The 18,402-nt window shown below is 39.1% G+C and overlaps 1 protein-coding gene across 1 annotated transcript in view; it reads right to left on the bottom strand.

Annotated features, from left to right (window-relative positions):
• LOC124606815 (WD repeat-containing protein 19) overlaps nucleotides 1-17,192 on the bottom strand; it is a 303,209-nt gene extending 286,017 nt beyond the window's left edge. Inside the window, exon 1 of the mRNA XM_047138882.1 lies at nucleotides 17,003-17,192. Coding sequence (XP_046994838.1) covers nucleotides 17,003-17,017 — 15 coding nt within the window. The 5' untranslated portion in view covers nucleotides 17,018-17,192. The remainder of the gene's footprint in view (nucleotides 1-17,002) is intronic.
• Nucleotides 17,193-18,402: the final 1,210 nt, after the last annotated feature.

The following is an 18,402-nucleotide window of genomic DNA, read 5'->3' as shown; positions in this document are numbered from 1 at the left end:
GTGCTGTCATAGTATTTTCAACATACCTAATTAAAATATCTAGAAGTTCATTATTATTCTAATTATGTGTGTTACTTACTTTGGTGTTAAGTTTTAAACTGTTTTTATGTTCTACTACTTTTACCATTTAACATATGTGAATTTTGTTAGTTGAAACTAAAAAGTAACTCATTATTACGTTACAAAATCATTACAATAATGATAATCTGTAAAGAAATGCTTAAAACATAACTTTAATATACCATGCACATTAAATGAAGAAATTTCTTTGTATAATACAAATGACAGACAACACAATATAAAACAAAATTCAACAAGATGCACAAGATATGGTGAAAAAAACATGTATTTTATTATTTTGATCCCTTTACATATCTGCCAAGTTTCATCAATATCTTTTATTTACACCTGGGAATGTTTCTTTGTCAGTTTAACAAAAATAGCTTTTTGTCATGATATCTTCGTCGGTTGTGCCTAACTCTCAGCAACTCACTCACAGGCTAACCTCAAGCTATTCAACAATTCAGTCTGTCCCTATAAACTCATTAATAAAAAGAAGTATATAGCCGTAGTATACAATGTATTATAATGCATAGTTATCCCTCAAATTGATCACCAGCTCTAACAGTCCTGCATCTTTTTTCTTGTAACAAAACAATACTAACTTGCAACTCAGTGCTATTACACTAGTAGTAAGATTGTTATTGTAGTTTGAATGTCATTATTATGCCAATTTTATTTTTATGTTATTATTGTTGCATTGGTAATCACTCGCTAAACATGATGTTTACACTTGTATACTAATATTAGACATAGTGTTTTTACTATTGATTTACGTTATGAGACAAATAAACCACAATTCACAATACACATAACTGTTTATGCTCTGTTTTGGCAAATAAAGTTATACATGCTGCAACTCCAAAATATCTGATCAAAACGCACAGTCAGTCACATTATGTAACTTAGCTCTAAGTACAACTCAGAAGCACTCTGAGAAAACAGTGAGGCTGATTAAAGACGAAGATACTGAAGATTTTAAGGAAAGTTTAGATGATGTTGATTGCGGTGGAGTTTACAATGAGCCTAATGCTAGCTCGAAATTGAACACACTTCTTAATGAGTTTGTAACCATTTTTTAAAGAAGTTCTCCCTTAGGCAGCCTGATCATGGGAAGTCATTAAAGAAACCTCAGATCACTACATGTGTCAGAGTTTCTCCACAGCAAAAAAGGCCTGTACAAAATAGCCACAACAAGTAATCATTCAGAAATACTTTCATATCATGAACAGTACTTTAGCTAACAAGTTAAGAAAAGTTGTAAAAAGATTCAAGAGTAAGCACATTTTGTCTGAAATTGACAGGCATACAATAAAATAAAATCAAAGTGGAATATTGTTAAAAAGCAAGAAAGAAAGAAGCCATAAGAGAGTACATTATTTCTTGTACAGAGAACAGGAGCATTGCAAAAGACAGTTCACATATAGTAGATAATTTCAATAATTATTTTTTTAATATGTTATAAAATTGGTACAAATAGTTCAGGGCTGAAAACAAAACAGTACATGAGAAATAGTACAGATGACATTAGTGACTGAGTTAGTTGCATGTTGAATTGATCATTAATTTGTAAATATGTCTACATGCTGAACATTAAGGAGAAAACAATATGCAGATGTGAGTTAGTAATTCCTTTCCACTCCCTTTTACACATTCCAATAACTGAAATTCTTCCATAAAATAGGAGGAGTTGTAAAGAAGACACATTTTCAGTTTGTTTTCAAAGTTTACTTTTGCTGTCTGAAAGGCATTTTATTTCACTGGAATTTTAGTTGCAGCATTGTGCACTCCTTTCTGTGCTAAATGTAACCTTAATGTGGAGCAAAAGGTCTCATTATTCCTTGTGGTATTGTAATTATGTACATCATTGCTCCTTTCAAAATGCAGTGGATTATTTACAAATGACTTCATGAGGAAATAAATAAAATGTCGAGTAACAGTTAGAATGCCTGACTTCTTAAACAAATATCTACTAGATGATTGTGGGCGAGCACCACATATTATTCTTACAGCAGTTTCTCAGCAATGAAGACTTCCTTTCTAAAAGATGAGTTTCCCCAAAACATTATTCCATATGAAATTATTGAATGAAAATATGCACAATATTTCAACTTACTGATTCATCTCTCCCCAAGATTTGCATGATTCTAAGAGAAATGTGACTGAAATAAGTTGTTTTAGGAGTTCCATAATAATGCTTTTCCCATTTTAAATTCTCATCAATATGGACATCTAAGAATTTTGAAGTTTCAACCGTATTTATTATTTCCTCAGCATGTGTTACACTTATCAGTGGCACAGAACCCATAGATGTGCAGAAATGAATATGGTATGTTGCGCCTTTTTAAAGTTGAGGGTGGGGCTATTTGCAGAAAAGGAGTCAATGATACTGTCACACATTGCTTCAATTATGGCTGTCTGATCTTTGTCATAATATACTATCAAGTTGAGCGGTAGAGCCCGAATTAGCACTCTCGGGAATCAAGAACATTAGAGCTATATTTTCTTGGATAGTGCACTCAATCAATAGGCATGGTAAATGTTATACATGAATGCAGGACAGTCCTTCCAATATCAGCATAACTGAGACAGGAAAAACTGCGCAAGTATGTACAAAATCATAGACAAGAGTAAGTTGTACAGAAGTCCAAGAATAAATGCTGTTACTACTGCTGCTGTATACAGCACTGCTGGTCAGAATGTAATTACAAATTTGACAGAGACACCAACTACGTCTCCCACACACAGCAGATGACAGTGGTCTGATGCTACAGGAGCCCCCCGTGGCGGAAGCAGAATGTCATCGAGAAAACTTGTAGGAAAATGCACATGACATCCAGAACAAGTCACGCACATAAGCTGTGGTTGTTTGTCAGGCAGTTGTTGCCTCTGTGTTTGTGATTATGGTGGTGGTACCAGAAGATGAACTTGCCTTCATGGTGCTTCAACTGGAAACGCCTGGTGGAAGATGTAGGTGGGCTCAACACAATCAAGAGAGATGGTTGTGTTTTTGCCATTCACCGCAATGTCTAGTGTCCACATACCTCTTCTTAAAACAAGGTGGGGGCAAATATAAGAAGGCTGTGATATGCCAGCAATCGTCCAAGTCATGGTGCACATAACTAGATGGTGTGCCATGTCTGGAGGCTTTGAGAGGACAGATGTGAGCTACGTGGTGTCACAATCACAAAGTCTGGATGATCATGAGATGATAATTCCAGAAAACTGGCATCAATAAATTCTTCTGGGACACACAATGTTTCACCATAAACCAGTTCTGTTGCAAAGTAATCCATGTCTAGGTTATTAAGTGTTCCATAGACCAAGGAGATCTACGGGTGGAGTGGTTGCCCAGAAGGTGGTGTGACACGTAAGTGCAGCTTTGAGGAAACGGTACCATAGTTTGTTCATGCCACTGCTCACTGGATGATAGCAGTGGCCTTATGGTGCACATATCCATGGAACTTTGCAAACTGAGTGAACAAGTATGACTCAAATTGTCGTCCACAGTCACTTGTAGTGGGCAGAGGACAACCAACCAAATCTAGCTAACCTTGATAACACAAAAGTGGGAGTTAATGTCTCTGTGCAAATACTGTACACTGGCACTGCTTCCTGCCAACAAGTAAAATGATCTACCATAATAAGTACCGTTGGTTGTTCAGGGGAGGCAATGGTCCTACTGCGTCAATGTGCACATGCACGAAATGTAAGGCTGTATCTGGGAAATCACTGACAGGTGCATGTACATAGTAACACATGTTGTTACTTTGGCATTGTAGACAAATACAAGTCCAGTCATGACAGGGTTTTTCAATTCCGGGTCTTCAACACTAGGTGAAAAGTTGGCCGGACACCAGGTTGCACAAGTTGTATAGCTGTCGAAAGCTTACCTACGAAATGTGGCTGATAAAAAGGGGGGAGATCACCCATGAGAGACATCACAATACAGTTTCACTTACCAGGCATGCTAACAAGTTGAAACTGTGACACAGATGTGTGACAAAGTAAAAAGCTCGGGAACTCTTGATAATCTAGCTGGGCCCATGAAATCTATATGCTGTGCAAGAGGCAATCCGCAACTACACTGTCAATACCCAAAATATTCTTGATCTCTGTGCTGAATTGGGCTATGAATTCCATGTGGTTTATTGATGAAGTGAGCTGTTGTTGCTGTTCTGCTTGAAGGCCTATGTCAATGGTTTATGATTGTTGCTTCTGTGGTCAAAAGAACTTTACTTCAGACACGGCAAGAAGTTCATGGTCGTAGACACTCCACTTCTGCTGTGACAGTGACAGCTTGTGTGAATAGTATGCAAGTGGTTGCCAAGAGTCATCTGTGCTTTTGCACTAATAGCTGTCTGCCTTGCAACCATTACCAACATTAAGGATGCAACCACCGTGGGATGCGCAAGAAGTGCAGCATTTGCCATACTCTGTTTTGCGGCTCCAAACACAGAACTCATCGCATCGGTAAACTGAACTGGGGTATTGTTTCTAACATTCAGGCCAAACAGCATTGCAGTTAATGGTTGTTGCAGTTCAACTGATAAAAATTCAACATCCCCAAAAACCATTGTAACTCTTTAACAATGTTCAGTCTTGGCATCAGCAGGATGGCTTTGACCCTTTTTGATAATGGTAGGGAGCCTTCAGAAGAGATTCAGTGACCCAGGAAACTGTGGTAGGGAAGCCAAATGGTCAACTTTGGTTTATTGGGAGAATTTTAGAAAAGAGCAGTTCACTTGTGAAGGTTATAGCATGTAGGACATTGTGCGACCTATTCTTGAGTACTGCTTGAGTGTTTGGGATCCATAGCAGGTCAGATTGAAGGAAGACACTGAAGCAATTCAGAGATGGGCAGCTAGATTTTCTACCAGTGGGTCCAAACAACACATAATTGTTACAGAGATGCTTTGGGAACTCAAATAGGAGTCCCTGGAGGGAAGGCAACGTTATTTTTGAGAAACACTATTGAGAAAATTTAGAGAACCAGCATCTGAAACTGACTGCTGAACAATTCTACTGCTGCCCACATACATCGTGCGTAAGGACCAGAAAGATAAGAGATGAAAAATTAGGATTCATTTGAAGGCGTGCAGACAGTCGTTTTTCCCTCCCTCTATTTGTGAGTGGAACAGGAGGGGAAATGACAAGTAGTGGTACAGGGTACCCTCCAAAACGCACCTTACGGTGGCTTGCGGAGTATCTGTGTAGACGTAGGTCTCAGATTGCCCAAACATGTTTAACCATACTGTACTGCTCTATACGCTTGCACACTTTGATTAGGTTTTGTCAATAATGCTCTTCAGTGGCAGAAACGATGAGAATATCATCCAGGTATGCAGAACAAAATGGTAGGCTTTGCAAAACCAAATCAATAAACCAATGCCAGCATTTCATACGCCAAAAGGTCATATGTATGCTTTTAAACAATCCAAATGCAGAGATGTTAGCCATTTTGGACATGTCCTCCTCTGTAACAGGAATTTGAGTGTAAGCTCTGGCACATTCCAGGACTTTAAATATAGTGGTTCCATGTAAGGTGTAATTATAGTCCCACAACAATGGTACTGGGTAGTGGACTGCTTCATTTCTGGTGTTAAGTGCACGATAATCCCACAAGGGCACCACACTCCACACTTCTTAGGTACTCAAGTTCGATCCACAAATTATGGCAGTTTGCACATGTCAAGGCACGGACAGGAACTGCATTGTTGCAGATTCAAAGCAACAGCTGCAGTACATGCATGCACATGCTTAGCACATGAAGAAAGCATATATCCAGCAAATTATGTCTTTGGCTTCCTTATGCAGAATGTGTCACTTACCACCACCATAAGCGATGACAACAAGCAACAATTGGAATAGAAATACACCAAAAAAACTGCTCATTAAGACTACCTTTATTGTTCGCATTAGCTACAGCATTCACAGCAGAATCTCAAAACACTACCGAACGCTCATTGGCTGTTGGAGGATGCATGACACAGGTGTGCCGAACAACCTAAACTCAGCTGCCATCGTCTGTGAATACAGCTACATGTGTAGAGAGGACAACAATGGGCCAAGTGGTAGTCAGATAATGCATTCCTTCAGTATAGTGTCACACTCGATTTTAGCAATAGCCAGGCAACTGGGTGCCTGCATTACACAGGTGGGTCATCAGCAGTCTTAATGCTGTTGTTGTTGTGGTCTTCAGTCCTGAGACTGGTTTGATGCAGCTCTCCATGCTACTCTATCCTGTGCAAGCTTCTTCATCTCCCAGTACTTACTGCAACCTACATCCTTCTGAATTTGCTTAGTGTATTCATCTCTTGGTCTCCCTCTACGATTTTTACCCTCCACGCTGCCCTCCAATGCTAAATTGGTGATCCCTTGATGCCTCAGAACATGTCCTACCAACTGGTCCCTTCTTCTTGTCAAGTTGTGCCACAAACTCCTCTTCTCCCCAATTCTATTCAATACCTTCTCATTAGTTATGTGATCTACCCATCTAATCTTCAGCATTCTTCTGTACCACCACATTTCAAAAGCTTCTATTCTCTTCTTGTCCAAACTGTTTATCATCCATGTTTCACTTCCATAGAAATACTTTCAGAAACGACTCCCTGACACTTAAATCTATACTCAATGTTAACAAATTTCTCTTCTTCAGAAACACTTTCCTTGTCATTGTCAGTCTACATTTTATATCCTCTCTACTTCAACCATCATCAGTTATTTTGCTCCCCAAATAGCAAAACTCCTTTACTACTTTAAGAGTCTAATTTCCTAATCTAATTCCTTCGGCATCACCCGACTTAATTCGACTACATTCCATTATCCTTGTTTTGCTTTTGTTGATGTTCATCTTATATCCTCCTTTCAAGACACTGTCGATTCCATTCAACTGCTCTTCCAAGTCCTTTGCTGTCTCTGACAGAATTACAATGTCATCGGCGAACCTCAAAGTTTTTACTTCTTCTCCATGGATTTTAATACCTACTCTGAATTTTTCTTTTGTTTCCTTTACTACTTGCTCAATATACAGATTGAATAACATCGGGGAGAGGCTACAACCCTGTCTCACTCCCTTCCCAATCACCGCTTCCCTTTCACACCCCTCGACTCATAACTGCCATCTGGTTTCTGTACAAATTGTAAATAGCCTTTCGATCACTGTATTTTACCCCTGCCACCTTTAGAATTTGAAAGAGAGTATTCCAGTCAACATTGTCAAAAGCTTCCTCTAAGTCTACAAATGCTAGAAACACAGGTTTGCCTTTCCTTAATCTTTCTTCTAAGATAAGTCGTAGAGTCAGTATTGCCTCACGTGTTCCAATATTTCTACGGAATCCAAACTGATCTTCCCCGAGGTCGTCTTCTACCAGTTTTCCCATTCGTCTGTAAGGAATTTGCGATAGTATTTTGCAGCTGTGACTTATTAAACTGATAGTTCGGTAATTTTCACATCTGTCAACACCTGCTTTCTTTGGGATTGGAATTATTACATTCTTCTTGAAGTCTGAGGGTATTTTGCCTGTCTCATACATCTTGCTCACCAGATGGTAGAGTTTTGTCATGACTGGCTCTCCCAAGGCCGTCAGTAGTTCTAATGGAATGTTGTCTCCTCCCGGGGCCTTGTTTCGACTCAGGTCTTTCAGTGCTCTGTCAAACTCTTCTCGCAGTATCATATCTCCCATTTCATCTTCATCTACATCCTCTTCCATTTCCATAATATTGTCCTCCAGAACATCGCTCTTGTACAGACCCTCTATATACTCCTTCCACCTTTCTACTTTCCCTTCTTTGCTTAGAACTGGGTCTTAATGCTGTGTGCTGTATTATGTAGCACTTGTTTAGGTCTAATCAAAGTTGGAAATTGTTGAAGCAGAGCAGTGTATTTACAGTTACTAATTTTCATCAGCTCGGTGCTGTGAACTGCTGTGCTGCAGCGGAATCCCAAGGTAATCAGGATGGTAATGCTGTCCACTAGTCAAACATTCAACATGTCTGGCAGCAGATGATGATAAAGTAAAATGTCAGCTCCTATGATTGCCTCCAAGATGTTGGCAACAGTGAAATCCCAGATTACAGAGCGATGTAGTCCCAGATCTAATCTGTTCGCTGTGTTCTAAAAGCTAATATGAGAGACACTTCATTGCTGTCAAACAGAATGCCATCTGCAGCGATGCATCAATGTTCACAGCAATATACTTAAATTGGGGTCAGTGTCCACTAAATATTTTTGACCTTACTTTCTGTCACTGATAAACAGGCACCAAGATGCTGACAGGCACTCGGCTGCACCTATGACACTGGCAGCCGTTGATATTTGGGAAAGAACACAGCACTGTACACTTCCGAAGCCATTCACCGAACTTGTGGTGGTACCAGCATGTGGATTGGTTTGTACTGGCGGATGCAGTGCTGGACAGCGAATGGCTCCTAGATCTCTTATGGTATCATCCTCTATTGCTGGTGGCATAGTTTTGCGTCAAAAGCTTGATAAGTTGTGTGCAAAGTAAATCCACTTTTGCCGCAAAGAGTTGTACTAGGTGCATGCAACTGCTGTCGCCATCGTACTGCTGCACAGTTCTGTTACTGTGCTAAACTGAACAGAGGTGATGGCTTCCTTATCCAGCCTGCAAGCTGTGTAACGGTGTCTGACGACATTTCCATTTTTGATACTATTATCGCTTCAACCTACAGTGGTAAACGACAAATCCAAATGGTGTGTAGTAAATTATCTGCGCAGTACCGGTGTCCACCTTGCTCCTTAGTTGTCAAAGGTACTGCAAAGTAGGGGTTACCACATGTCTGACACTGCTTGAATTACGGCAATCCGACCTTTGTCATTTTATACTATCAAGCTGAGCTGCAGAGTCCAAATTAGCACTCTCAGGAACCAAGAATGTAATAACTTTATTTACTTGAATAACATGGTCATTCAAATTTCAACATAGCTGGGAAAGGAAAAACTGAGTTACTCTGTACAAGATTCACTGACAAGAGTAAGTTGTACAGAAGTCAGCATCACTGGTTGGTGCATAATTGACAGCTGCGACATCACCACCGCCCACAACACAGCAGACGACAGCAGCCTGATGCTACAATACTTCTAAGGACATACTTTACCATTTCTTTCAATGCATTACGTATGGCTGAATTCATTACAGTAATATTATCATCTGCAAAAAAAAGTAATTCAGCTCGTTGTATATTAGACAGAAGATCGTTTACATATATGAGGAACAATGGTGGACCTAAGATTGAGCCTTGGATCCCATGCATTATCCCCCCCCCCCCCCTCCCCCACCAATCAGAATAACGTCCCCAGACTACATTGAATTACTAAGTACAACTTGCTGCATTCTTTTGGTTAGATATGACATGATCTACTGATTGGCAATGCCATCCGTCCCATAAAAGTTCTATTTATCGACGAGAATACTGTCATTCACACAGTTAAGTGCCTTAAATAGATCGCAGAAAATACCAACCTGCACTATTTTATTATTTACTGCTTGTACAATTTGGTGAGTGAACATGTAAATGGCATTCCAGGTGAACAACTCTTCTGAAATCCAAACTGTGATTTGCTGAGGTTATTATTGTTGCACAGGTGAGCTATTAATTCTAGAATGCATCACATTCTCCAAAATTTTGGAAAATAGTGTCAGCAGTGAAACTGGTCAGTAGTTATTGACATTTCTTCTACCACATTTTTTAAATAGGGTGTGACAATGGCGCATTTCAGTCTCTTTACAAAAATGCCTTGAGTTAGTGATGCATTTACATATTTCACATAACACCAGGCTTATTATATGGGGAGAAATCTTTAGCACTCTTTTGGAAGCACCATCAAAACCAGAAGACCTTTTATTTGTGAGAGAACGTATAATTTTCTTAATTTCATAAGAAGTTGGTGATACATTCATATGATTGAATTTAGTGAGAGTTGCTTTTCAACACACTGCTGTGATTTTTCTCTTGAACTGTTTGTCCCAATACTTTCTACTATAGTTTGTCCCTATACTTTTTACTCTATTTATGAAATGATTATTAAATATATTTGCTACCTGTGTCTCATTATTTATAGCCCTTCCATTCAGTTCAATAGTGGTGTTATGCTGTTCTGTGGCTGGTTGTCCAGTGCCTCGTTTCACTAAATTTCGTGGAGCCTTAAGTCTGTTGTTGGAATTACACATTTGTGATGTTATGTGCATGTTCCTTGATTTTTAATAACTTTTATTAGTAATTTTGAGTAGTTTTTGCAGTGTGCAACTACTACAGGGTCTCTACTCATTCTTACCAATAGATACATTTCCCTTTTCCTTTCACAAGATACTTTAATCCCTCTAGCGATCCATTGTCTTTTTACTTGGCTATTTAATGTCCTTTCTGATTAGCTTATGCAGGAAGCTTTTTTCATATATGAATTTACCATGGAATAGACTAAATTTTATGTCAGCATTTGGTTCATCACAGATTTCTCAAAAACATTTGTCCTGGAGTCATTAATTATTCCAGCTGGTCTCCACTGAGGAGTATCTGTGCTGTATAACACTATGTTATTTATCCTAACTGACTGTGCATAATGATCAGAGAGAGCATACATCACTAGATAAACAGTTATTTTCTTGCTTTGTGCTTCACCAAAGAAAACACTATCACTTAGGGCCCTACTGTCTTAATACAGCCACGTTGGAGAGTTAATAGCCGAGATCAAATTGTAGGATAAAAATAAGATTTTCAGATCATTTTTCCTATCAGAATCCTTTAGAAAATCTACATTGAAGTCACCACAGATCATTAACTGTTTGCTACTGTCTGACAGACTGTATAGAAAGGAATGCGCATTCCTCATAAACAGTTCAAAATTTTCCAGTGGTGATCAGCATATACTTACAATAAAAAGTGAACTACTTTCCCGTATTAATTCACAAGCTTCTATGTGCTTATCACTACAAAGACTACTTATCTCAATGTTTGTTAACTTGTGCTCTGTCTTAATATATGTAACGACTCCTTTTCCCATATTAGTTCTGCATGAGTAAGCTGCTAGGTTATAATCTTTTACATGTAACTTATCCAACACTGTGGTTATGTGGTGGTCTGATAGCTACAGGATGTCTATCTTTTCAGAGCACTCTAAATTTTACAAACAGACAAGAAGCTATTCTACCTTATTACTCAAACCTATAATATTCTGATGAAATAAGCCAAACTTATTCTTCTGTGGGCTGTGCCTAGTGCACCCTCATTTCGCAACTGTAGCACCATCCACAGTTCTCATATGAGATTTCATTTCTGTCAGCAGCAGCCAGTTCAACTCAAGTGTTCACGTGTCTCCCAGCAATGTTAGCCCTGGGCAGTCATGGCAATATAAGGCCTCAACAAAATTCTCATTTGTGTGTGGTGTTGTTAATCCTATTTTTATCCAAGTTAGCCATAATGGTATAATTCCTGTCCTTAGCCAGGCTGTTTGCTCTCACTACTATAATAACCCAATCCTCCTTGCCAACATCCTTGCACAACCCCCTTGCAACACACCCCTCTCATAGCTACTACCTAGCAGCAACTCCCTTCTCTTCCTAAGCTCTTTTGATACCAACAATGAGGTTTTTTGCTAGAAATCTGCTGCATCCCAATATGATCAACAGTTGCATAAAGCTCTTCCCCTCCTGCTTCAAACAACAAGTCAAATTTATTTGATACTATAAGCCCAAATGTAGATGAAGAAGCTGATGAGCTGTTCCCCTTTTGCCCACAGGTTACCTTTACGCAGTTCCCACAATTTGTTTCCCCCTTCAACCTATCGAATTCACATTTTGCATGTTCTCATTCAGCCAGAAGGACATAAATCTTTGCCTCCCGTTCACTGACTTCTTGTCTTTCTCGCAGAGCCTACAGTTACACAGGAAGACCACACTCAGTTCCCCATTACAGTCACCCAAGTGAAATTCCAACCCACATTCTAGACATACCACACTTTACACTAAACAAATTTTTGCTATCTATGGACTGCAAAAATCAGGCCTACAGGTTAGCGCTTCTGGTGTATGACATAACATAAAAAGTTAATTATTTCCACTTACAACAAGAACTCCACACTCAGTTGACTGCAGTATCTGTTAGTTAACTTAATCACAATATAATTTAACTTTTATTGTAACTTTAATGTATGCAAACTATATGTAAACAAATTACTACGGCAAAAGTTTCTAAAACAAACAATTTAAGTTTTACACTAGTTTCCAGAAATATGAACTTAATCATGAATGGACACACTCTGCTTAAATTGCTGGATGAGAACAATTAAATGGGATTCTCTTCGTTAGTTGCACCAAAATGCACAGAACAAAAATACGCAATAAAACAAAAATTATGCTTGACAATATTATGAAAAGGAAAGTTGCCATTCACCATATAGCAGAGATGCTTAGTCACAGACAGACACAACAAAAAGACTCTAACAACTAAAGCCTTCGACCACTAAGGCCTTTGTCAACAATAGATGATAAACAAACACACACACACACACACACACACACACACACACACACACAAAACTGCAGTCTCAGGCAACTGAAACCACACTGTGCATGATGGGAGTGGCAATTGGGTGGGGGTAAGGAGGAGACTGGGGTGGTGAGGGCAAGGGGTAATATGGTGGAGGTGGCGGACAGTGAAGTGCTGGAGGTTACACAGAGGGCAGGGGAGAGGTGGGGAGGGGGTGGGGTGAAGTAATGGAAAAGGAGAGGAATAAAAAGACTGGGTGTGATGATGGAATGACGGCTATGTAGTGCTGGAAGGGAACAGGGAAGGGGCTGGATGGGTGAGGGCAGTGACTAATGAAGGTCGAGGCCAGGATTTTACGGGAAAGTAGGACGTATTGCAGGGAAAGTTCCTACCTGCACAATTCAGAAAAGCTGACATGAAGGATATCATGCTTGGCAGCATGTTAAGCAACAGGGTGGTCCACTTGTTTCTTGGCCACAGTTTGTTGGTGACCATTCATGTGGACAGACAGCTCGTTGGTTGTCATGCCTACATTGAATGCAGCACTGTGGTTGCAGCTTAGCTTGTAGATCACATGACTGGTTTCACAGTTAGCACTGCCTTTGATGGGATAGGTGATGTCAGTAACCAGACTGGAGTAGGTGGTGGTGGTGGGAGGATATTTGGGACAAGTCTTGCATCTAGATCTATTACAGTGGTATGAGCCGTGAGGTAAGGGGTTGGGAGCAGGGATTGTGTAAGGATGGATGAGTATATAGTGTAGGTTCGGTGGATGGTGGAATACCACTGTGGGAGCAGTGGAAAGGAGAGTGGCCAGGACATTTCTCATTTCAGGGCACAATGAGGTAGTGGAAACCCCAGTGGCGAATGTAATTCAGTACCCCAGTCCTGGGTGTTACTGAGTTACAAAGGGAACGCTGCTTTTCCACTACTTCCTCCCCCCCCCCCCCCACCTCACCCCTACCTCCATCTAATCTGCAGCACTTCACTGCCCACCATAGTATCCTTCTACCTCCCCACTACGGCCTCCTCCTTACTCCCACTCAGTCACCACTCCCATCAAGTACTGGTGCTGCTTCTCGCAGCTGAGACTGCAGTCGCGCGCGCGCGCGTGCGTGCATGAGTGCGTGTCATCTATTATTGGCAAAAACCTTAATGCCTGAAAGCTTTAATTCTGAGAGTCCCTTTGTTGTGCCTATCTGTGAGTAGCAATGTGCTTTTTGTAATATTGTTGCATTCCATCTTAGATTTTCCATTGTTAAAAATTAAGCTTACATTTCTATCTGAAATAAAGAAAATCATCACTATTATAAAAAGTAAAAGTTCATATGGTGGTGAACATCTCCAACAGGACACTAAAAGGTTGTGTCCCTGAAACACTAAATGTTCATCACTTAAATAGTGCATAATTAATTCAGAGTATTTACTTATACAGCTTTAAAATTTGCTGTTGCTAGGCCGCTCTATGAGTAGGGTGACTACACAGATGTCAGTAACTACCCCCCACTGCCACTCCTTACATTATGTTCTAAAATTTTCGAGTATGCAATGAACTCCAGGGTAGTCAGCTACCAGTGTAGTAGTGGGACACTTAGTACCTCACAATTTGGTTTTTGAAAAGGGCTGCCCTACTGAGTCAGCTATTTGTACATTATCTGAGCACATTTTTAAATATTTACATGATAAAATATCACCAGCTAGGATCTTCTGGGATCATTTCGTTAGGTCAGATTTAATATTCTATTTGAGAAATCAAGTTTTTACTGACTACATTCAACACTTGCCAGTTTTTGTTCTTGTTTAAGAAACAGAATGTCCAAAGTTATCTTAGACTGTTTAAATAATATAAAGGGACACTCCACACCATCTGCATGGGAGGAAATTAGGTTGTGAGGCACACAGGATTCAATCACTGGCCCACTGCTTTTCTTGCTTTATTTGAAATAAGAGGCAGAAGTAGTCCTGTTTGCAGATATGCAAACACTGTTGCAAAATCGAGCAAGGAAGTAGCAACAGAGAAAACAATAAATGATGTTTTTTTTTTTAAAGTTCCCAACTGGTTTTACACAACTGGCCAGCTTTAACTTGGAAAACACACAGCTCATCCAGTTTTGTATAGTTAAAAACATCCCGCCTCTTATTAAACTAGTACACCAACAAAATAATTTACAAAGGGTGGAAAATTCAAGCTCTTAGGTGCATATTTTGATGAAAACTTCAAGAGGGGAAAACAATACAATACACCCATTAAAAAGTTCACTCGCTAAAAAGTTTAGGTTCAGTTACGTACTGCCATCAGAATAACTGCCAACTCTGGGCCCAAAGAAGTCAGTAAGGTACCATATTTTGCTTACTTTCATTCACTGATGTCTTTGGAATAATTTTCTGAGGTAACTCCTCACTTAGGCATAAAAGTGTTCATTGCACAAGAGGAAGTAATTAATATTGTGCGTAGGGTTTCATACATACATCTTGCAGGCATATCTTTAAGCAGCTGGGAATATTATCCACAGGTTCACAGTACATTCGTTCACTACATCTACATTTATACTTTGCAAATCACTGTGAAGTGCATGGTAGAGAGTATACCCTATTACACAAATTATTAGGGCTTTTTCCAGTTCCATTCACATTTGGAGCATTGGCAGAATGATTGCTTAAGATCCTGTGTGAGCATCATAATTAGTCTAATCTTTCCACGGGAGCAATATGGAGTGGTGTGTAATATAATCCTAAATTCCTCACTTAAAACTGAGGGTCAAGAGGAATACTTGTTACGAGTCATCAGTTGGACCAGTATGTAATGCTAATAGCTGTTGTGATGTCACATTTTGGTACACATATTCACAGTACTGTTGTTAGTTGGCGAAGCTGACAAACATCAAAGAAAGAAAAAACTTGGTCGAGGTGACAAATTGATCTGTAGCTTAGTCCGAGGTCTAGGGTAGGTTGGAATGTGACAGTTTGGCTGTGAGTTGGCGAAACCAATGAATGGTTTTGGCGGCAGATTGATCTGTAGCTCAACCTGTTTGAAAAAATCACCACTGCTATCATACTGTAGCCACCATGTTGTTTACACCATTTGTCGTATGTTTCCTACATCACTGGCTAAAGCTGACCACTCGCACTGAATATTCCTTTTTATTCAAAGCTGGTTCTAGAAACTTTTTAGTAGGCTTCCACAGGATCGATTGCATCTATATTCAAACACCTGCCTAATTCAGTTCTTTCAGCATCTTCATGACACTCTCCAACAGGTCAAACAAACTAGAACAGAGTATAATAAAATACACCATTTGTGCTGTGCTTCTTTATATATGCTGAATATCCCACGTTAACTCTATTTGGTACATGTTGCACACACTTGATTAGTACTCTAGGATGGGTTGCCGTGTTTTGTATGCTACCTCCTTTGGAGACTCATTGTATTTCCCTAGTATTCCACCACTGCACTGCAATCTGCCACCTGCTTTACCTATGACTGAGATTATACAACAGTTCCATTCTGTATCCCTACAAATTGGAAATTTGTTAACAACAATCCATCTGAATTCGAAAAAAGTGATCCGCATTATCTTCTAATGAATCTAACTTTTACACGAAAAGGGATGGAATATGCTACTACTATCTACTCATACACATAAAATGTCTGACAGCATAAGCAGTTTCAAATGTGGATCGAGGTGGTTTTTCCGTAACAACTTCTATACCTTTCAGGAATTTTTGAATAGAAATAATTAGTGATTTAGACTGTGGGCAAAAAATGACGTATGTATATGGTCAGCCAGTATTCACATAAATATTTTCTTTTCCTTTGCGTGCGGTTTTCTACCCAATTTATTCATTAGACACATTCATCATAACGATTACTGTATGATATATAAAACACATTAATAACTAACTAGCTAAAGTGATGCCAAACAGGTAGATTAAAGTTGGTGAATGAGTGTTGGAAAGCACTGTTGAGTATAAGACGAAAACGGTTGCAACTCAACTGTAATTTAACTCCTTTTATAATTTATAAATACGGTAAATATATGGTAAGAAAAGATCTTAATATCATTTGCAATTTAAAAAAATTAACGGTCTACGTTATACTTGGTAACGGTACTAGACTTGATTCGGGAGGGCCAGGTTTCTGACAGTAGTCATGGCATTAGGCATATTCGGGATGATCAGGTTTCGGCGTGTAATTTAGCTATCGACATGCGATCACTGTATATGGCGCGTAATCGGTAAAAAGGTGTCTGGCGCTTTGTTTCAACCACTCAAATTCATTCAAAAAGTGGTATACATTTGCCATAATTTATTCCAACCTAATTCGCCTTCAGTAAAGTAAATCACACTAGTGGATTATGTAATGTCACAGGGTCATTAAATTGTAAGACTGTGTTCGGCATTAATATCGTGGATGGCATTTGAAAAATTTTTATACCTTCTCTGTCGTCATATCGAGCGCTTAGCGGTTGACAGCTAACCAGGGCCTTGAGCCAACCATTTACCTATCCGTGCACAACTAATACGTAAAATATCTGTGTCCATTGTGATTTATTTCAAATTACAGTGACATGTTTTTAAATTGTTGGTCAATTACACCACCATATTGTTTACACCAAAGAATTCCACACGCGACTAATTAACCAGTAAGTTACACACGAAATTCAAAGATATCATTATCGTGTGCTAGGAAAAATCAATTTTTGACATTCCAAGAGTTAAAAGGAAGGTGGCGATTTATCTGGATCTTGACTGTTGGTTTTGTTACATTTATTTGTCGTTTGATCAAAAATGTTTTTAAATTGTTGTTCAATTGCACCACCATATTGTTTACACCAAAGAATTCCAATCGAGACGGCACTGTTTGGCCAGTAAGTTCCACTTGAATTTCAAAGACATCGTTATAATGTTCTTGGCATGGAGGTAAAGGCTCCTTACCTCCATGGTTCTTGGGAAGCATTGACAGGAAGGTGAAGATTTATTTGGTGCCTAGACTGATGGTTTTGTTACATTTGTTTGTCGTTCGATCAATAGGCCTAATGGCAGGAGTCACATATAGAGATATATAGTACACAAAAAAAAATTAGCCACGATCGCGAATATAATTATTTATTAATGACTGTTTTCGACAGGTAAGATTACCATCTTCAGATCTTTTAAAATTGTTGTGGTTGTCTTATCATGTTTCATCGTACATTCATTACTCATGCCATGTTGACATATTTGTGGAGAGTATATTTCACATTCCACACCTTGCTAAAAATAAAATTACAAACAGGTTTGTGACAAGTAAGAAAATACACAGCTAAAGTGCACCTTGCGGAACTTGCCATTTATACATGTATAGCTCTCCTCTGATGCTTGTTAGTTGCTGAAATCCTCAATATATTCTAAAATTGCTCGTTTATGACAATATTTTCATCTAATTGATGAGTGAAGCACATATTGACACCTAACTCGAATGTAGGTACTAATACCAACAAATTCAGACGTTCTCTTTACTGCCTTTGATACGGAACTGTTCACGTCTGGTAAATGACGCATGGATTCGCACAAGTACAAACAATACAGCTAATTATATCAAGAAGACAGTTAGCAGGAGTACAAAACGACAGGTAGCAGAGTTGTTTCCTATGTGACGGGAAGCCATTCAATAAACACTGCAACAACTGAGCTTTAAGTTAAGAAGACCATACAACAGTTAAAAAATAAGAAGTCAGCAGGCATAGATGAGGATACTGTCTCCGTTATAGAGGCAAAAGAAAATGAATAAAACACGTCATATTCGCGTTTTATGTAGGTTAATGTGTTTACAGACATAACAGACTTTTCTCCTAA

The sequence above is a fragment of the Schistocerca americana genome, chromosome 3 (genome assembly GCF_021461395.2).
Source record: "Schistocerca americana isolate TAMUIC-IGC-003095 chromosome 3, iqSchAmer2.1, whole genome shotgun sequence".
Taxonomy (NCBI): domain Eukaryota; kingdom Metazoa; phylum Arthropoda; class Insecta; order Orthoptera; family Acrididae; genus Schistocerca; species Schistocerca americana.
The sequence above is the reverse complement of the archived record's forward strand: the minus strand, read 5'-3'. Positions and strand labels throughout refer to the sequence as shown.